Below are 21,290 nucleotides of genomic sequence, written 5' to 3'. Positions count from 1 at the left end.
CCCTGTCTTTTCCACTATCCCCTCACCTCTTTCCTTTCATTTCCGCACACTGCCTGATATCCTTTATTTCCGCTGCTCCAGCTCAGGTGCTTCCAGCCGCGATAGCTGATGCCGAGGTAGCAAAATTCTTTTAGCTTCCATATTAAATGCAAATAAAGCGACTACCACTACTACTACTACTACTATCTCGCCCTTAGCAACATACTTGCGCGGTCGCCCTCACCGCTTACGAGGATTTTCCACTACTGTGGACACACAAGGCATTCTGTGGATACACATGGCTCCATTTCAACCTGATACGAACAGCTATCTAGACACTTCTGCTCACTACCAGGCACATCCGAAACCGTCGTCGAGCCCGCCACTATGCTTCGCCATGTCACGTGAGGAGCACACCTGTCACATCATCCCTGTCACGTAGTCTCATGACTTCACACCTTCGTCGAGCACTGAGTGCTCGGCCAAGTCCGGCATTTAACCTGTGAAGTCATCTCTAGACCAACCAGCGATTTTTATGATTACCACTCCATCATTTTTAATGACTTAGCACGCCATGCTTTTCTGGGATGAAGCCTCTAAGCAACTGCTTTCAAGCAGCTGAGCGCGCAACAAAAATGGGCTCGGCTAACACCACTTCATTGTTAGGCTCCAACCGCGGCCGCATTTCGATGAAGGTCAAGCGTAAAAGGTGACTGTGCCTCGTGGGCAGTCAGTTATCGTTGAAGATCCTGAGAAGATGCGCCGCACTACAGGACGTGTCTCTTTATTCTTTCACTTCCTCTTTCTTCGCTTAACTCAAGATGCGGTTGGGGTGTCAACCGGAAAGCGAGAGTTTCTCTTATTTTATTTCAAGGAGTCGCCGTGTGGCTTAAAATGGCTCGGCAAATATGCTACTGAAAGTCGTGGCGGCTCTTTTTATTCTGCGACCTGAGCAGCCTCTCGATCTTATTGTGGTCCGAACTGGAGAGGTTCAGCTCTTTCTCCCTTCCAGCCGTACGTCCATCTTCTTACGTTCGCTTTGAACATGAGGTCTGTATTCCGGACACATCCACACCAAGTGTCGAATATTCAACTTACCGGTCGGCACAGAACATTTCGTGTATATAAGCTATGCACTGAATTCTTAACAGCCCCATCGGCACCTCCCTGGTTTTGTAAGAGTCGCTCCACCCCTATTCATTATAAAAGACACCTCCCGCAATCTCGCCTAATTATTGTGAAGCGGGTAAGTGCACGGGCAATTAGCGCACGTGCGCCTCTAGTGAAAATGTAGGGCAACGTGGAAATATCGGCGAAGAGATCCAAAGGTAGGCAAGTACCAGAAGCATTGGTGTTTTGGGCTAGGTGCTCAAGGGCGTCTGCTGTCCTGGGACGAACACTCTGAGCACCTTCTTATCTTCTATTTATCTGGATGTGTTTTGTTATCTTGTTATTAACCGCATAAGCGATACCTTGCGTCTTTGTAACTATTTATAGGTGTTTAGTAACCGGTAGGGAATTCGTTTGATAATAGGCTTCTAGCATGCGCAGTGATTTTCTGCAGCCTGCTTAGCATTACGGGTACTATGAAGCTCTATCACCAGCCGGCCCGAGTGGTCCCTGACGTTCTGAAAATGCGTGATTAACTCAGCATTTGTCTACCTAGTCACTTCCGTTCCAACTTCCTTATCGGTAAAAGACACGTCAGTAAATGGTGTGCACGTACAGTTCGGAATAACCACACCCGTCAGTCACAGTTGCAGTTGTCGGCTTCCCTTTATCATCTTGTTTATAATTATTTGCGTGTGTGCCAATGAAGCGGGCCTGTGATTTTTTTTTGTATTTGTGCTGCACCTCATTGTGTACGGTTGAGACGGGGCGTAACACACTTTCTGTTGAGCTCTTAGATTCTCTGGCTGTTCAATAGATATAGTCAGTGTGCTGAGTTGTATGTATCGCTGGAGAGTCTGGATGGGTGCAAGCTTCTGGAAAGGCAATGATGGTGCGCATTGCGGCCCTAATTCATGTTTTCAGCGCCGCCCACTCTCGTCTTTTCAGTCGATGGTGCTAAGCGTAGTGTAATGTGATAACCGAAAGTTCAGAGAATTCTGCCGTAAAAAAAAAAGGTCAGCCTAACTCTTAGTTCACACCGTTTCCTTCGAAATAGTCAGGTTGAGCGGCATGTATACACCGTTTTCATTACTTTGTCCCATAATTGCACGCGCCCGTGGAAGTTGCCAAAGGTGAGTGCGCTGTGGAGCTGTTCAAATTCTTACTGGATCTCTTCAGTTCTGTTCAACCGGCACCCTTTCGCCTCAACTTAATTTTCAGGAAAAAACTCAAAATTGGAAACGTCAGCTAATAGGACAGGTTTGGAAGTGCTGGGATGTTTTCGACAGACAGCAACTGTCACACAGCGTATGATGTGTGAGCGGGTGCGTTGCCATGATAAAGCAGCCAGTTTTTCTATTTTTCCGAACGTTCGTTCAAAACGCTGTCCAGCGTTCCTTATGGCTGTTGCACTTTATCACAGACATCAGAAATTGGTTGCTTGAGATCGGCAAGTATACCAGTGTGAAATTCTGATATCGTTTTGGGTGTAATCATAGTTACGGTCGTCCAGAAGGCTTTCTGTCAGATACGATGAGTTTCAGCTGCAGTTTTGTTACATTTGATATAAGATTTAGCGGGGATTCTCGGCTCATAAAGCCTGTCGCTCAGATGAAAAGGAAAGCACAGCATCAATGAAACATAGCCTTGCAAAATCTAACAGAACGAAGAAGTGCATCTTCTGAGGCGCACTTGTGTCGCCAGAGTGATAAAAATTGACAGACGATTACGATAGTCCCTAATACAAAATTTGAGCGCAGCTCTTCACATGCCATCTGCCACCGCTGACAGGTGCCGTGTTACGCTGCCAGCCACCGTCCGGAATCTTCCCACGGCAGCCACCTTCCTGTTGTCAGTTTGTCCGCTCTCGCAGTGGCAACTGTTGTTTTGCTCTACTACGACAGGCCAAAATGACACCAGCCACACAACTTAATACGCGACCTGTCAGGCTCCGTTTTACCTCGATGACGACTACGATGCGGAACAGAGGAACGGGAGCCTAAGAGCTGCGCTCTAATAAAGAAGTCTGCTTGTCATATATACCAGCGGAAATGCGTTGCAGACACAGCTCTCGGGAAATGTTCAAATGTCCCGAACCTTTGGGCAGCACCTTAGTGGCAGTGACGACCCGGTTGTTCATTATCGTCTGAAGATTTTTGCACTTTATCTGCGCCGAGGGTTCGCGAGCCCCAGTAGGCATAACAGCAAAACCCCGTTGACACTTTTCAGCGCGTACCCGATCGGTTCAGGCCTTGATTGCCTGCATGTCACGCGCAGGTTGACTGCCCTCAATGTCTTTCTTCAGCAATTATATTGTCGATGTGGCTGTGGGAGGCTCCGAAACTACAACTCTTGCAGAGTGCGAAGTGACCCAGGGTTACGGCGACATGTTGTATTCATTTTCCTTCTTCTTTGCATTTAAACAGAGAGTTATTGCGACACCGCCTCTCTGAAAAAAAGGGCAAGATTGAATTAACGAGTCGTTCCATCAAACGTTTCTCCGCCTCCTGACGCCGTGTGCGACACAGCTCGATGATCTGGTGGAACCCAGCGTATAATGGCTTATCACTGACTTATCGTTATAACATCATTGCTCCTCCTGGGCATTGTTACACCAATTTAAGCTTTTATTCACGCAACCACCCCTACGTAACCTAATGCTGAGTTTCATGGTATTTGAAATAAATAAATAGTTTATGGATTATAAGAATTAACGTCTCAAAACGATTAAGGCTATGAGGGACGCTAGAGGGAAGGGCTCAGGAAATTTCGACCAACTAGGGTTCTTTTATGTGCGCTCACATAGTACAGTACATGGGTATATATAATTTCGCCTTCATCGAAATTCATCCACCTGGCGATCTTTTACGTGCACTGACATCGCACAGTACACGGGCCTCTTGAATTTTGCCTTCATCGAAATTCGAACAACGCGACCGGGTTCAAACCCACGCCTTTCGGGTCACCAGCCGAGCACCATAACCAGTAAGCCACCGGGTCAGCAAATAACTAGTTATCATGAGTTTCCTCGGCTTATAATTTGCGCTTCAGCGTTACGCCTAGTGCGAGCGAGATCATATGCCAGAGTGCTAACGCGTCCTCTTTTTCACATGCGTGTCACAGTGGGCATCTTGCCTCCGTTATTGGCCCTGGTATTAAATAAAGGGTAAGAAGGTGACAGAATTTCACAGTGGCGGTAAAAGGGGAAAGACGTTCGCATGCAATTTGATGTCCGCGCATGTAAAGCACCACGGTTTTTTTTTAAACAAAGCGGACAACATCAATACGACACCTATGTCTTTCTTTCATTACTCCATTGCACCTTTTACAAACTGCTCAAGAGCTGTCCAGATAAAATGGGACAATAACTGCGGTCTTCCTCTCCTCATCAAATTTTTTTTCATTTTTACTGCTCGAGGTATTACATCGGTTGGGTCCCTGGAACACCATCCACGAACCAGTGCGAAGCAAAGGAAAGATAGCATGAAGAGGGTAACATAACTGGGGCTTACTAAAGGTGGAGTAAAACAGACGATGCCATGGAACCATCGCCGTTTGGATGGTGGTTGTCTATAACTCCAGGCGTGCTTAACCTGTATGAAGGTAATTGTTAAGCGTGTGCAGCATGTGCCAAAACACTCAATGGACTCTTATCACTGTCGCGAGAGGCCTGTGTGCCCTGAGAAATCCAAAAATACTTCTATGACCGCCTCCGGCGCACTTTGTTGAACTACAGGAAAAACGAAGTTAAAGATAGTGTAGTGAGACACGTCCCGGCGGCTTAAGCTGCACATAAAAATATGGCGCTCATGCGCACAGCACGGAAACAAGCGTAAAATATCGTATGCCACAGACATCTGCACAGCTCGAGCACATACTTCACAGCATGCGACAATGTGTGTACAGCTATGGTGGCGTGTAACCAGACTCACTGTGCAGCCGGTGCAGGTGAGTGGCTTTCGCTTGTGGCAGAAGACTTGTTTTAAAGGAGGCCTCAGCCGCTCGAAGCGAAGCAAAGTGTTCGCGTACAAGTTTCTTTCCAACAGCACACTCCTGTCGGGCGCCCACTAATGGTAGATGAGAACAAGCTTCCTGGGTAGAAAATAGGCAGCTATGATGCACATCACAATCGACATGACGTCACAGCTGCCTGAAAAAAAATTCTTATTAGAGAAACAGAGACGCAGTACCTGTCTCTGCTCCCGGTGATGGCCTACACCACACAAGGAGGGAAGGGATGAAGGAGGAAGTAAAAAAACTAACAGAGATGTTTACTACATTCGAATGAGTCCGAAAGAACGGATTAGTTCTTCGTAGAAGACGACAGGGAACGTGCAGTGCCGAGAGACGGAGCGCTTGCGCTTCTCGGATGTACAGTCTTTGTCAAAAGTAACCAGGCTGCATGGTTTCCTTCTAGCTTGTATAGTGGAGCCTTTGTGGCTTTCCCAAACATCAAAACGTGTTGGAAGGTAAGAAGACCCCGAGTCCTTACCTTTAACGACCATTTCAGCTTCAGGGAAGCTGTAAAAGCTCCACTGTACGAGCTAGAAGCAAACCATGCAGCCTGGTTACTTTTCACAAAGACTGTACAATCCGCAAGAGACGATTCTGATAGGCTCTGAATCTCCAGAATTAGTGCCGCGTCGAAGGCGACGAAAATCTTGAAGTGCCGCGGGAGGAAGCTGTCGCGCTATTCGAACATACAATCGACGAGAGATGTTTTTTTTAGGCTCTGAACCACAGAAATAGTGGTTTCGCGCGAAATAAGGTACAGAGAAAGAGGCGCTGTAATGCAGGTTTCCGGGTAAACTCTGTCCCTTCTCTCGGAGTCATGGTCGTATCTACATGCTGTGTTCGGAGCGTTAATGTTTCCGCCTATTAGTACGGCCATTACCCGGTACACAATACAAACTTGTGGCTTTTTAGCGTCCACTGACAACGCACAGCACAGGGGCGCCTTTTGCGCTTTTCACGGAAACAAAACGTGGCGGTTCTGCCCAAGAATCTACCCGCGTCATCAGGCTCACCAGCCGAGCGCGGTAACCACTCAATCCCTGTGCCAAGTACACATGCCTGACGACCAACACACGATTGCAGTGCTGCACAGGACAGCCTGGAGTACTAACGCTGGCGGTAAACCATGTTTTCCACGTAACGATCCTTCACATGCTTGCCTCTGTTCTTTTTCTCTTCCTTAAGCTTAAGTCTTTTTTACGAAACCACCATCTTGTGCTGCGCACTTGCAGTTTGTGTTGGTGGCAGTTGCAAGCGACAAACTGCGACCTCTAAAAGCACACAACTCTTACCTGCCATCAGACGTTGAGGCCTCACAACAGCGGATTTTCTTTTGTCGTACAGGTGGGTAACTCTCAAGGACTAGCAGACAAAATTTAAGCACTTCCTAGAGGGTGCCATTATACTGTTGTAAAAGGGCTGAGCCGGTTTCACTGAGTAAAGCAGTACAGCCGCATAAAAAGCTCTTGCATGTCATAGACGGGTAGGAACGACGCAGCAGGAGAGCGAACTGAGTGCGCTAGAAATTGGTTTATGGTTTATGGGGATTTAACGTCCCAAAGGGACGCAGGCAATGAGGAACGCCGTAGCTCAGGGCTCCGGAAGTCTCGACCACCGCAGTCCCGCAAGAAAGCAGAAGATTGGCACCAACACATAAGCCGATCGTAACGCGCCACATTTAAGTGTGCGTTACAGGAAGACCCGAACGTGCGGAAGCGTGAAGTTTTTGAAAGCGAATGCGCGCAGCCACACTCTGCCGAAATGCGCTCCCGTGAAACAACGTAGAAATGTATGCGGCGTCTGTCAAAAGCAAGAAGGCAGGGAGGCTTCTTTCGTGGACACGCCGGGTAAATCGTTATGCACTGCCAGTGTTCCCGATATCCTGAAGGCGACATGAGCTAGTGACGCCTCACTACAATTGTTACAAGGAAGGTCCTTGGGATATCAAGTTTTAGCAGAGACTATTTCAGGCTGTTTGGAATAATAAATGTAATAACAAATAAATAGATGTGTGCTAGTGAAAGCATTGGGTAAGTGATTAAATGCGGATTTAGGTTTATGACTCTCTCTCAAAGTCCTCACGACTTCATGGTGGGAAAAAATGACGGACGACCCAGCCTGGATAGGACAAATGCGAATTAGGCGCTCAAAGGCATCGGTTTTCACTTCGGTTTTGGTTCAAGACTCGGATCTCAAAGCATAGCAAGCTTCAGAAAAAGACAGGCGGAATCGATGAGTACTGCTTCAGTGCTTGCGCAATAATAAGGGAGTAATTACTCATTGACGTCCACCCGAGCGCAGCCATACGGCCACAAAGGAAAGCTATACAGCTTTCACAGAAACTTCGTAGTTAAAGAAAAATTCGTCCTGGTCCGGGGTTCGAACCCGGAACCACCGCCACACCGGAGCAGTCGCTCTACCAATTGAGCTAACCGGGACGGCAAGCTTATGGTAGGGCGAGAGCGAATTGATCTATAACTCGAAGTGGGAACAGTGTTGACCAAATATTTAGGGGAATCCCCCAAGGTGGAGTAGATTTGTAATAAGGGAGTAATTACTCATTGACGTCCACCCGAGCGCAGCCATACGGCCACAAAGGAAAGCTATACAGCTTTCACAGAAACTTCGTAGTTAAAGAAAAATTCGTCCTGGTCCGGGGTTCGAACCCGGAACCACCGCCACACCGGAGCAGTCGCTCTACCAATTGAGCTAACCGGGACTTTTTTTTTTTTTTTTTATTGCCAGGATTATAGTCAACATGAAAGGGTACAAGGCGTAAAACATATCAGCCACACTTGGGCTAACATGACACTAAAATTTTTTCAGAGACACCAATGCATCCAGACAAGCAATCCATTCTGGTGGATCAGGGAGCGCTCGATAAACTTCTCTGAGACATACGATACTTTCGATAAAGTGGTCTCTGACAGAACGCACGACAGGTTCGGCATGTTCAAACTGCATTCTCGTTTTCCACAGCGCGTGGAGGCCCAGGACCATGATAAGATCGTACGGTATATCGTCCGAAGCGTCTACCGGCAGGAATCGTATTCCATATGGGTCAAGAGGCAACTGTTTCTTTAATGTGCGCTGGAGAACGTCCCAATGGAAAATCGGGTCCCAGCAATCTAGGAATACGTGCTCTATGGTTTCAGGCTTTTTGCATAAAAAGCAGTTTGTTGACCACGGTATGAAGATGCCTTTTTCCTGAAGCCAGGCCTTAACTGGAAGTGTGTTGGTATGTAGCTTAAAGAAAAAGGATTTAACTGAAGGTAATATTGGCATTTTCTTTACTCTTTTGAGTACGTTTTGTCCAGGGCGTCCACGGTGTGGTAAACGGTATAACGGTAAAGGTAGCATGGTGTGAACAAGGTCCTTATACAGTTTCTTCCTACTACAGTGCACAAGTAGTCTTGTGAAAACCGCACGTTTAACAACCTGAACGCGAGCACTACTTCGCGCAGATAACCAGTCACAGCGCCACATGTGTTCTCACATGACGTCACAATGAATCCTGGCAGAAGTCTACGTAGCCTCACCTGCATCACGGTGCGGAGAAAGGGGTCATTTTGATCCCTTAAGAAAAGAAATCGTGACACGACTTGCCGCAAAAACAAGTGAACCAGACCTAGCCCACCGCACTTGACTGAGATAAACAAATTAGTTCGGCTAGATCTCTCCCAGGTCGAGGACCAAATGAAAATAGCGAGGACCCGATGGATTTTTTGTATGCTCGTTCGCGATGCACACAACACGTTCATCACATACCATATTTTTGAAATTAGGAAGACATTGGAGACAGTCGCACGGGAAAACATTGACAGCTGTCTTCCCTGCCATGCATCAGCCTTTTCTTTTGCCTTCGTTGTTTGATCGGTCCAGTATTGTTCAGGATCACGATAACACTCCAGGGGCGCACCGAGGTATGGTTTAGGAACTGTTGACCAATGAAGGCGACAAAATTGCTCCGGCGTGGCGTCCCAGTCTCCATGCCAAAATCCATAACTTTTGTCCCAATTTATCTGGGCTCCGGTGTATTCGCAAAATTGTTCAACAACAGCTGTGGCTTCTTTAATGCTTTCTTTGTTTGCGCATAATACGGCGATATCATCCGCGTAGGCCAAGATTTTTATTTCTGCCTCACGTACTCTATATCCTGTTATGCGTTCATTGTTTGCAATTGCCAAACATAGCGGCTCTAGGTAAGCCGCGAACAGCAAGGGCGAAAGAGGGCATCCCTGCCTCACCGACGAGCGAACGCTCAGGCTGTCTGTCAGTTCGCCATTTACGATGATTCGCGTTGAGCAGTCAGTGTACGCCATTCTGACGCCTTCAGTGATAACGCAGCCTACGTTAGAATGCTCTAAAATGCAGAGCAGAGCCTCGTGCGAGACACGGTCGAAGGCTTTGGCCAGATCAAGCTGCATCATCGCAACGCGCTCGTCAAAGGCGTCACAACACTCGAGGACCGTTCGCGCGACATGCACGTTTGTTGCAATGCTTCGGCCTTTGATGCCGCAAGTCTGATGCGGCCCTACCAACTTTGTTATAACGCGTTGAAGTCGTGTCGCTAAAACCTTCATAAATATTTTGTAGTCCACATTGACAAGGGTTATCGGGCGATAAGACCCTGGCAAGAGACGTTTTGCTTCATCGTCAGTCTTTGGTATCAGCACGACGTGCGACGTTGTGAATGATAAAGGAACTCGCTTTTTGTCGTATGCCTCAGTGATGACATTGTGCAAAATCTGAGCAACCGAACAGTTGAAGGCTTTATAAAAGGCAGCTCCTAGGCCGTCAGGCCCGGGTGCTTTACCAAGGGACAGGTCATCTATTGCGCGTTCTATTTCACTGACGGTTATCGGTTCTTCCAGTTGCGTCTGTACTTCTTCGTCCAGCTGTGGCATAAAGGGAAGAAATTCTTTCTGGAAGCTGTCTTTCGTATCACGTGGGTGTCCTATCAAGTTCCGAAAATGCTCGGCCATCACTGTCTTGATAACCTTTTGGTCAGTCGTGATCTCGTTTCCGTTGGCAAGCTGCCGGATTTCTTTCCGACATGCGTATCTTTTTTCGTCGGATAGTGCGCGCTTTGTTGGCGTTTCTCCCGCCCACAGCTTCTCGGATCTTGCTCGTACAATTGCCGCTTTGTATCTTTCTGTGTCTATAGTTTCGAGCTGTGTTTTCACCCGCCTTATTTGTTCAGTACATTTACCGGGCTGAATGTTTTCCATGCTTATCAAGAATTCTAGTTCCTGGCGAAGTTTTGTTTCGTTTTGTTTCTGGTTGAACTTAATAATGCTGCTTCTTTCGATGGCTATTATTTTAACTCTCTGTTTAAACTCTTCCCATTCAACTCCGAACTGGTTTGGCTCCAGTGTGAGCAGCTTCTCTAATTCTTCCGTTACTGCGCTAACAAATGCATCATCTTCCAAAAGCTTCACGTTAAACTTCCAGAGGTTCCAGTTGAAGCGACTTTTGTTTTGCCTTCTTCCAAACGTTGCAGTTACCAAGCAGTGGTCACTGAACTGGACTGGTTGCACTTCATATGCTGCACATGAAGAAACCAGTTCGGGTGATGCGTATAGTCTGTCTAATCTCGCGTGGCTGTCACGCTGAAAATGGGTATACTGAGGACGTGTACCATTCGTAAATACGCTACCAATGTCTTCTAAATCATAATCATGCACCAGGGCACTTAATACTTCTGCGCTCTTGTCCCGAACTCGTGTGCGTTTAGCGCGATCATCCATTGTACATACGCAATTAAAGTCGCCCAACAATATCAACACTTTGTGACAGTTAAGGTAGGCTTCAACACGTTCAAAGAAAGATCGACGCTCGGTCTCAACGTTGGGTGCATAGACGCAAATGACACGGAAAGATAAATCATAAACAGCAAAATCAACAACTAAAAGGCGACCACTTTGGCATGACAACACTGACTGTACACAGATCCCCAAGTTATTACGGATGAAAAGGGCGCAACCACCTGATCCACCATTCGCATGACAAACGCATACATCGAAATGAGTACGGAAATTGGACACCATTCGGTCGGTCAGTTCTTGGCTTTCGATTTTCGTCTCCTGTACGGCAACTAAGTGTAATTCTTTATCAAGAAGAAGGCGGCTTAACTGACACTGTCGCCTTCTTGCACCTAGCCCCCGGACATTTAACGTTGCTACGCGTAGCATTTCCCCGAGATTAAGAGCCATGGTAACACAATGGAATGGTGCCCATCCCCGGAAAGAATTCTCGCTCTCCAGGTCTGTGTGCCCATATACACACCGCAAGTCTGCCAACAAAATATACACTGAGGCATGCAGGAAGAAGCTTGGTGCCAACAGCACCTTGCCTCGACCCGAAAAGAAAACGGCACATCGAAACAGCCATAGAGCTTAGAAATCCCCCCGTTCCCATTATGACGAAGGCAACACAAAGCTACGGAGGCGGTTTACCCGCCTGCCGAGAGTCGACCGGAATGTTCGGTCGCGGCTTGAACGACGCCCGCCTACCTGGCGTTTTCTGCGGCGGCTCGTCCCCGCCGCTTTCGTCCCGCTGCTGCAGCATGCTGGTGGTGTCTTCATGCGTCCGCTTCCCGGCTGCGGGACTCGTTGATTCACGGGACGTGTCCATGTTCTCTGCCGCGGTGTGGTCGTCGCTCACGTGCGGTTCAGGCTGCTTTTTTTCCACGCCTTTCGGCGTAGCCACGACGTCCTGGGCAGGTGGTTGTTGCTGTTCCGCGGCGCTTGCCACAACGACAGGTTTCTGCGTAGTTTGCAGTTGAGCCTGAGTTGCCGTTGGCAAATGCGCTGCTTGTCTGCCTCCCGCCGACGATAACTCCTCGACGTCCGCTTCATCCATTAGCAAGTCGGACGTATCCTCTTTGCTCCCCAGTCCGGTGACGCTGGCATATGTCCGCTCGCACTGGCTGTCTTCGTGTCCGAAGCGCCGGCAGGCACCACACCGTGGGATGCGGCACTCGCGGCGAATATGACCCGTGCCGCGACAGCGAAGGCAGAGCGGAGCCCTGCCCGGCACAACCACGAGGGCCAGCTCACCTGCAACACTTAGCTGATGGGGCACATCGTCAATTTGCACTCCAGCATTCAGCTTCAGTGTCACGAGCCTGGTGGTAGAGCCCTTGTCGGTCACTCCTTGGACCCGCCAACGCTCGCGGGCAACTTCAGTGACTTTGCCGAACGGGGCGAAGGCGAGGCGTACGTCCTCATCCGGTACACTGTGGAGAAGCCAGTGCACCTTCATGCGGACGTCCCTGTTGGCCGGGTCGATGACGAGGCAGCGCTGCTTCTTCACTTGCAATTCACCAATGCTGGCTAGCTTCTTTGCCGTTTCAGCGTCCTTGAACGTGACAGCCCAAACATGGCTCATGCGGTACGCCCCCAAGGCGATAACCTCGGTGAGCACCGACTGTTGAGCGAGGGCGTCACGGAAATCTTCTACCCGGTACGGGCGAGCACTTACGTCCGCGTGCAAAAAAACTGTATTTACAACAAACGGACCTGTAGGCAAACTGGGCAGAACAACCTGGTACTCACTATCAGTTGACATAAACCTGTTTCCGCGGCCAGACATGGCCGCTGTAGCCGCTCCAACGGAGCCCGTCATCACACGTCCGTTCGCTTCGGCGCCCGGAAGTGGAATCTTCTGAGCTAACCGGGACGGCAAGCTTATGGTAGGGCGAGAGCGAATTGATCTATAACTCGAAGTGGGAACAGTGTTGACCAAATATTTAGGGGAATCCCCCAAGGTGGAGTAGATTTGTAATAAGGGAGTAATTACTCATTGACGTCCACCCGAGCGCAGCCATACGGCCACAAAGGAAAGCTATACAGCTTTCACAGAAACTTCGTAGTTAAAGAAAAATTCGTCCTGGTCCGGGGTTCGAACCCGGAACCACCCCCACACCGGAGCAGTCGCTCTACCAATTGAGCTAACCGGGACGGCAAGCTTATGGTAGGGCGAGAGCGAATTGATCTATAACTCGAAGTGGGAACAGTGTTGACCAAATATTTAGGGGAATCCCCCAAGGTGGAGTAGATTTGTAATAAGGGAGTAATTACTCATTGACGTCCACCCGAGCGCAGCCATACGGCCACAAAGGAAAGCTATACAGCTTTCACAGTACTTCGTAGTTAAAGAAAAATTCGTCCTGGTCCGGGGTTCGAACCCGGAACCACCGCCACACCGGAGCAGTCGCTCTACCAATTGAGCTAACCGGGACGGCAAGCTTATGGTAGGGCGAGAGCGAATTGATCTATAACTCGAAGTGGGAACAGTGTTGACCAAATATTTAGGGGAATCCCCCAAGGTGGAGTAGATTTGTAATAAGGGAGTAATTACTCATTGACGTCCACCCGAGCGCAGCCATACGGCCACAAAGGAAAGCTATACAGCTTTCACAGAAACTTCGTAGTTAAAGAAAAATTCGTCCTGGTCCGGGGTTCGAACCCGGAACCACCGCCACACCGGAGCAGTCGCTCTACCAATTGAGCTAACCGGGACGGCAAGCTTATGGTAGGGCGAGAGCGAATTGATCTATAACTCGAAGTGGGAACAGTGTTGACCAAATATTTAGGGGAATCCCCCAAGGTGGAGTAGATTTGTAATAAGGGAGTAATTACTCATTGACGTCCACCCGAGCGCAGCCATACGGCCACAAAGGAAAGCTATACAGCTTTCACAGAAACTTCGTTGTTAAAGAAAAATTCGTCCTGGTCCGGGGTTCGAACCCGGAACCACCGCCACACCGGAGCAGTCGCTCTACCAATTGAGCTAACCGGGACGGCAAGCTTATGGTAGGGCGAGAGCGAATTGATCTATAACTCGAAGTGGGAACAGTGTTGACCAAATATTTAGGGGAATCCCCCAAGGTGGAGTAGATTTGTAATAAGGGAGTAATTACTCATTGACGTCCACCCGAGCGCAGCCATACGGCCACAAAGGAAAGCTATACAGCTTTCACAGAAACTTCGTAGTTAAAGAAAAATTCGTCCTGGTCCGGGGTTCGAACCCGGAACCACCGCCACACCGGAGCAGTCGCTCTACCAATTGAGCTAACCGGGACGGCAAGATTATGGTAGGGCGAGAGCGAATTGATCTATAACTCGAAGTGGGAACAGTGTTGACCAAATATTTAGGGGAATCCCCCAAGGTGGAGTAGATTTGTAATAAGGGAGTAATTACTCATTGACGTCCACCCGAGCGCAGCCATACGGCCACAAAGGAAAGCTATACAGCTTTCACAGAAACTTCGTAGTTAAAGAAAAATTCGTCCTGGTCCGGGGTTCGAACCCGGAACCACCGCCACACCGGAGCAGTCGCTCTACCAATTGAGCTAAGCGGGACGGCAAGCTTATGGTAGGGCGAGAGCGAATTGATCTATAACTCGAAGTGGGAACAGTGTTGACCAAATATTTAGGGGAATCCCCCAAGGTGGAGAAGATTTGTAATAAGGGAGTAATTACTCATTGAATATTTGGTCAACACTGTTCCCACTTCGAGTTATAGATCAATTCGCTCTCGCCCTACCATAAGCTTGCCGTCCCGGTTAGCTCAGGATTCCATTTCCGGCCACGGCAGTGAACGGACGTGTTATCATGAGCTCCGGCGGAGCGGTGTTAGCGGCTCAGCCGAGCCGCGGAAACAGGATTGCTGCTGAAGATAGCGAAGCAGGTTACGAAGTTATGCTGCCCCACCTCCCTACAGGTCGTATAGTTTTGAATACCGTATTTTTGCACGGCGACGTTCGAGCGCGGCCGTATAGGGTCGAGGACTACAGGGACGCCCTTGCCCGTTTGGAACTGCTTCCCGAGGTTGTGGCCTTGGGAGCATTTCAAATGAATCATGTGTGGGCGGTTACGTTTAAGAACCCTGAAGCTGTAAAGAAAATGCTCGCTGCCGGGAGCATTCGCGTCAAGGAGCACTGGTGTCTCGTGATCGACCCCAACAAGCAAGAGGTGCGTGTTAAAGTGCACTGGGTTCTCCACAACGTGACTGACGAAGAAGTACGTGTGGCCTTCCTGCCGTATGGCGAAGTGACCGAGCTCTCGAAGGAGCGCTGGCGTGTGTTCGGCGTAACAGAAAAAGGTTCAACAACCCGAGTACTAAGCCTGAAGTTGAAGTCAAGCGTCACAGTTGAGGACATACCTCACCAGCTTCGTATTGCCGGTGAACCTGCGCTTTTGGTGGTCGCTGGGAGGCCTCCACTCTGCCTCCGATGCCAAGGGAAGGGCCACATTCGTCGCGACTGTCGAGTGCCTCGGTGCTCGCGATGTCGCCGGTTTGGTCATGACGAAAGCCAATGTGTACCCACGTACGCGACCATGACAGGGCCTGCAAGGAATATTGACGTGGCTGAACATGTCATGGATGAGGTGGAGGCCGAGGAAGCGTCAGGATCAGCTGGTGGCAAAGCAGCAGCCGATGAGAAGAGCGCTCAACATTCAAGCGTTGAGCACAGCGAGACAAGCCTGGTCAAGCCACCTCAGGAGTTACAACACGCCCCTGAGGAAACGGCGAGCCAAGAGATGCAGCCTGCCGTCAGAACTTCTACGAGCCCAGTAGAGGAGGCGCACATAGGGCAAGACAATAACGACATCACAATGGGAAACGCTGCGGTTTTATCCACGAAGCGCGCTCATCTCGAAACAGTGCAAGGTGACCAATCGACAGACGGCGCCCCTTCGGAGGAGCCGCCCCCCAAAGCGGCGCCGACGCGACGGGCGTCCTTCAAGCCGAAGCCAATTATTCCACCAGACAGAAGACCAGCGGACGCGGCGCCTAAATAGCGCTGCAACTGCGGTAACGCGCTACTGCCGAGTCCGGATCAACATGCAACGGTGCCCACCATAAACCATGGAAGGGAACTTTGTGCGCGACCGTCAAACTTTCGCCATGGACTGTGAAAGTGCGAGGGACAGCTTAGCTGCGATGCCCCAGCGTACGGAACCCTCTGCAGCGTCGTGGTGTCCTGAGGTGAGCACTCCTCGAACTGCGGGTGCCTTTAAAAATGATGAAGGAACAATGTTTCACGTGCCACTGCGCGTAGCCACGCTGAACGTGCGGGGACTGGCGGCGAGGAAACGGCAATGCCAGGTCAGTCGCCTCTTCCTAGAAAATGAATTGGATATAGTCGCATTGCAAGAAACAAAGATTGAGAGCCAAGAACACACAGAGCGCATGGTTGAAAAATTTCGGTCCCGATACAGTGTCTGTATATGTCACGCGGTTGGCAGATCCGGAGGTTGTGCGTTATTTCTGAAGAATAATCTGGGCATTGCAAATGAAACTGTTGTTGCGTCCGAAGGAGGACGGTTGCTGGTTGTTGATTTTAGTTTTTCTGGATGTGCTTGGCGAGTGATTTGTGTCTATGCTCCTAATAGTCAAAAGGAGCGTGTGAGTTTTTTTGAAAAAGTCGAGCTGTATTTGAGCTGCGAGAAAAGTGTTGTTTTGATGGGCGACTTCAATTGCGTGTGCTTGCCAGAGGATCGAGTTCCGAACGTTTCGGTGCGTGATCAGAGTGCACAGTACCTTGATGCAATAATTCAAGAACATGAAATGGAAGATATTGGTTGGATGTTGTCCCAAGGCTCGCACCCATGCTTTACGCACTTCCAACGCGGCAGCAATGCGAGGCTAGATAGAGTGTATGCAAGCATAGGATTTGTGACCGTGTGCAGTAAATATCAAGTTAAACACGTTTCATTTAGCGATCACAGCCTTGTGATGGTAACTTTTGGTAGTAAAGCCGTTAAGACTCGGTTCAACTGGAAACTTTGGAAATTTAATGTGAAACTGTTAGAAGACGAAACCTTCGTTGAACAAGTTAAAAAAGAAGTGACTAAAATGTCTTCCGCCCAGTCAGGAAGCTGCGCACGTAACTGGGAAAACTTTAAGAACGCCGTCAAGATGCTAGCGATAGAAAGAGGAACTATCCTTCACCAAAACCAAAGGAAAACAGCCGAAGAATTGCAGTGCCAATTAAACTTTTTGACATGTATGGAAACAGCAGCACCTGGGTTGTACATAAAAGAAATCCGAGAAGTTAAAAGCCAGCTAGAAGCCCTAGAAACAGATAAATACCGAGCGGCTGTGATAAGGGCGCGCGCTGAAAAACTGTGGGCGGGTGAAACGCCCAACAAGCGTGCGTTGTGCGACGAAAGAAGATATGCAGCAAAAAATGAAATCCGACAGATTCGTTACCGCAACAGAATAACGACCGATAGAGAAGAAATTGAGCAGGCGTTTGTCGAGCATTACAAAGAGCTGATAGGGAATGAAAGAAGCGTGAAGAGTGGGCTGTGCGATGATTTTTTGCAGCTCATGCCTCGATTAGATGAAGATACACGAGCTCGCCTAGAACAGCGTATAAGTTTGGAGGAGGTTCAGAAGGCTATAGATGAACTACCGCTGGGGAAAACACCAGGGCCGGATGGTCTAGGGGCTGCTTTCTATAAAACATTCAGAAAAGAAGTCAGCCCGATTTTATATGAAATGATCACAGAAGCATATAGAGTAAATCAAATGCCACCTTCCTTTCGTACTGCTCACATAGTACTGATCCCTAAAACAGATGACCGAGAGAAATTGCAGTCAGTGGGGGCTTATCGTCCGATAACCCTCACCAATGTTGACTATAAGATTTATATGAAGATCCTAGGTCGACGTTTGCAGAGTGTGATCACGAAACTCGTTGGACCGCACCAAACGTGCGGAGTGAAAGGACGTACAATTTGCACGAATGTGCACGTTGTTCGCAGTGTCCTTGAATGCTGTGATGTATTCGGGGGCCAAGTCGCAATGATGCAACTAGACCTGTCGAAGGCGTTTGATCGTGTGGCGCACGATGTCCTGTACTCGGTTCTGGAACAAGTGAATTTAGGCAGTGTAATACAAGATGGGCTTAAAATGGTCTACACCAACTGTACGGTGCAGATAATTGTCAATAAGAACCTGAGTGAGGCCGTCCCACTGCGTTCCTCCGTTAGGCAAGGATGCCCACTCTCGCCCTTGCTGTTCGCGCTTTATCTCGAGCCTTTCTGTTTAAATCTTATTAACAACGATCGAATTAATGGCTTCAGGTTTCAGTCATCTAATGTTAAAATTCTTGCGTACGCAGATGACATAGCTGTATTCTGCAGTGACCGCGAAAGTGTCCAGGAAACTGTTGGTGTCGCCAAACGGTTTTGCCAGCTCACAGGTGCTGAGATTAATTGGGAGAAGAGTGTCGGCTTTTGGCATGGAAATTGGGATATTACACCGCCGGCGTTCGCGAGTCTGCAGTGGACAACAGTGCCATCGAACTACTTGGGTGTGCCTCTAGAGCACTATGACAAGAGCGCTGATTTCTGGAATGAGGTGACACCAAGAGTAAAAGAAAAAGCAAGGTCATGGCAAGGACGAGAATTGTCGATGTTTGCGAGGGCGACAGTTTGCAACATTTTCTTAATCGCCAAGGTGTGGTATGTTTTGCAGTTTTTGGCTATGTCGCGAGTAAATGTGCAAAAAATGCACAGGGTGTTTGCTGTGTTTATCTGGAGTTCAAGTTGGGAGAGGGTAAAAAGAACTAATTTGTTTCGAACTGTTCAAGATGGCGGTCTTGGTCTCGCGCATTTGTTTGTCCGCCAGCTTGTGTCCCGATTTATGTTTGTGAGGGATCAGAACGACCCCTTTTTACGTTCAATGATGCAAGTACGACTGAGCAGCGCTCTGCCCGATTTTGTAGTGTCTACTGTAAGATTGTCAGCTTATGGAGCTAGAGGTTACCTGAAAGAAGTTGTGGACTCTGTGCGATTCCTGAAGGTGCGGTTTTCACTGGAGTACCTCAGCACTGTAAAGAGGAAAAAACTGTACAGAGATCTGATAGACATCATAATGCCAGTGCCTCTGTATCGTACAATAAACTCTGCAGGCCCAGGGCAAGATGTTCTCAAAAGAATTAAAAAGATGCCAGTTAAGGCAAGCACAAAAACATTCTTTTTCAAACTGCATACGGGTACTTTGCCGGTTAAGACGTGGCTTGCGGACAAAGGTATATTTGTGCCATGGACAACGAACTGCTTGCTTTGCAAGAAGCCTGAAACCATAGAACATGTGTTCATTGAATGCTGGGACCCAATTTTTTATTGGGATGTCTTACAACGTACGCTAAAGAAAGAATTACCCATATCACCAATTGGCATTCGCTACTTACCGGTAGACAAAGATGACACAGGTGTCCCCTATGACATGATTATGCTCCTGGGCCTGCATAGTTTATGGAAAACTCGAATGGCTGTCCGGAATGGAGATGTTGTTATCCGATCTGTCAGGGAGAACTTTGTGGAGAGTGTGTGTTACTTACGAGATGTGTACCAAGCGCAGGCGGACCCACCTGCATGGTTGAGTGTGCTTCATGAACTGGTGCAATTCAAGAAATTTTAACTTGCGACCGGCCTAAGCAGGCCTGGTTGTTTTAGCAATAAAAAAAAAAAAAAATCCCGGTTAGCTCAATTGGTAGAGCGACTGCTCCGGTGTGGCGGTGGTTCCGGGTTCGAACCCCGGACCAGGACGAATTTTTCTTTAACTACGAAGTTTCTGTGAAAGCTGTATAGCTTTCCTTTGTGGCCGTATGGCTGCGCTCGGGTGGACGTCAATGATTAATTACTCCCTTATTACAAATCTACTCCACCTTGGGGGATTCCCCTAAATATTTGGTCAACACTGTTCCCACTTCGAGTTATAGATCAATTCGCTCTCGCCCTACCATAAGCTTGCCGTCCCGGTTAGCTCAATTGGTAGAGCGACTGCTCCGGTGTGGCGGTGGTTCCGGGTTCGAACCCCGGACCAGGACGAATTTTTCTTTAACTACGAAGTTTCTGTGAAAGCTGTATAGCTTTCCTTTGTGGCCGTATGGCTGCGCTCGGGTGGACGTCAATGAGTAATTACTCCCTTATTACAAATCTACTCCACCTTGGGGGATTCCCCTAAATATTTGGTCAACACTGTTCCCACTTCGAGTTATAGATCAATTCGCTCTCGCCCTACCATAAGCTTGCCGTCCCGGTTAGCTCAATTGGTAGAGCGGCTGCTCCGGTGTGGCGGTGGTTCCGGGTTCGAACCCCGGACCAGGACGAATTTTTCTTTAACTACGAAGTTTCTGTGAAAGCTGTATAGCTTTCCTTTGTGGCCGTATGGCTGCGCTCGGGTGGACGTCAATGAGTAATTACTCCCTTATTACAAATCTACTCCACCTTGGGGGATTCCCCTAAATATTTGGTCAACACTGTTCCCACTTCGAGTTATAGATCAATTCGCTCTCGCCCTACCATAAGCTTGCCGTCCCGGTTAGCTCAATTGGTAGAGCGACTGCTCCGGTGTGGCGGTGGTTCCGGGTTCGAACCCCGGACCAGGACGAATTTTTCTTTAACTACGAAGTTTCTGTGAAAGCTGTATAGCTTTCCTTTGTGGCCGTATGGCTGCGCTCGGGTGGACGTCAATGAGTAATTACTCCCTTATTACAAATCTACTCCACCTTGGGGGATTCCCCTAAATATTTGGTCAACACTGTTCCCACTTCGAGTTATAGATCAATTCGCTCTCGCCCTACCATAAGCTTGCCGTCCCGGTTAGCTCAATTGGTAGAGCGACTGCTCCGGTGTGGCGGTGGTTCCGGGTTCGAACCCCGGACCAGGACGAATTTTTCTTTAACTACGAAGTTTCTGTGAAAGCTGTATAGCTTTCCTTTGTGGCCGTATGGCTGCGCTCGGGTGGACTTCAATGAGTAATTACTCCCTTATTACAAATCTACTCCACCTTGGGGGATTCCCCTAAATATTTGGTCAACCATGTTCCCACTTCGAGTTATAGATCAATTCGCTCTCGCCCTACCATAAGCTTGCCGTCCCGGTTAGCTCAATTGGTAGAGCGACTGCTCCGGTGTGGCGGTGGTTCCGGGTTCGAACCCCGGACCAGGACGAATTTTTCTTTAACTACGAAGTTTCTGTGAAAGCTGTATAGCTTTCCTTTGTGGCCGTATGGCTGCGCTCGGGTGGAAGTCAATGAGTAATTACTCCCTTATTACAAATCTACTCCACCTTGGGGGATTCCCCTAAATATTTGGTCAACACTGTACCCACTTCGAGTTATAGATCAATTCGCTCTCGCCCTACCATAAGCTTGCCGTC

General features: G+C 48.7%; 3 protein-coding genes across 3 annotated transcripts; 2 read left to right on the top strand and 1 right to left on the bottom strand.

The window, feature by feature from the left end:
- Window positions 1-11,173: 11,173 nt before the first annotated feature.
- Window positions 11,174-12,732, bottom strand: LOC149338815 (uncharacterized). Its single transcript, XM_089550370.1, has one exon. It carries the CDS (start codon window positions 12,730-12,732, stop codon window positions 11,545-11,547), a length of 1,188 nt encoding a protein of 395 aa, XP_089406496.1. The 3' UTR covers window positions 11,174-11,544.
- Window positions 12,733-14,723: 1,991 nt separating this feature from the next.
- LOC149338814 (uncharacterized) lies at window positions 14,724-15,914 on the top strand. The gene has a single exon (XM_089550806.1). It carries the CDS (start codon window positions 14,724-14,726, stop codon window positions 15,912-15,914), a length of 1,191 nt encoding a protein of 396 aa, XP_089406932.1.
- Window positions 15,915-18,413: 2,499 nt separating this feature from the next.
- Window positions 18,414-19,548, top strand: LOC149338813 (uncharacterized). The gene has a single exon (XM_089550368.1). It carries the CDS (start codon window positions 18,538-18,540, stop codon window positions 19,546-19,548), a length of 1,011 nt encoding a protein of 336 aa, XP_089406494.1. The 5' UTR covers window positions 18,414-18,537.
- The last annotated feature ends 1,742 nt before the right edge of the window (window positions 19,549-21,290 follow it).

Source organism: Amblyomma mixtum, chromosome 6 (genome assembly GCF_055824585.1).
Source record: "Amblyomma mixtum isolate Tamu chromosome 6, ASM5582458v1, whole genome shotgun sequence".
In the NCBI taxonomy this organism is placed as follows: domain Eukaryota; kingdom Metazoa; phylum Arthropoda; class Arachnida; order Ixodida; family Ixodidae; genus Amblyomma; species Amblyomma mixtum.
Note: the sequence above shows the minus strand (reverse complement) of the source record. Positions and strands in the feature narration are given on the sequence as shown.

Bases quoted from the DNA above. Each gene is read 5' to 3' on its own strand.
- LOC149338813 (XM_089550368.1), top strand. From the start codon at position 18,538: ATGTTTGCGAGGGCGACAGTTTGCAACATTTTCTTAATCGCCAAGGTG.
- LOC149338814 (XM_089550806.1), top strand. From the start codon at position 14,724: ATGAGCTCCGGCGGAGCGGTGTTAGCGGCTCAGCCGAGCCGCGGAAAC.
- LOC149338815 (XM_089550370.1), bottom strand. From the start codon at position 12,732: ATGACGGGCTCCGTTGGAGCGGCTACAGCGGCCATGTCTGGCCGCGGA.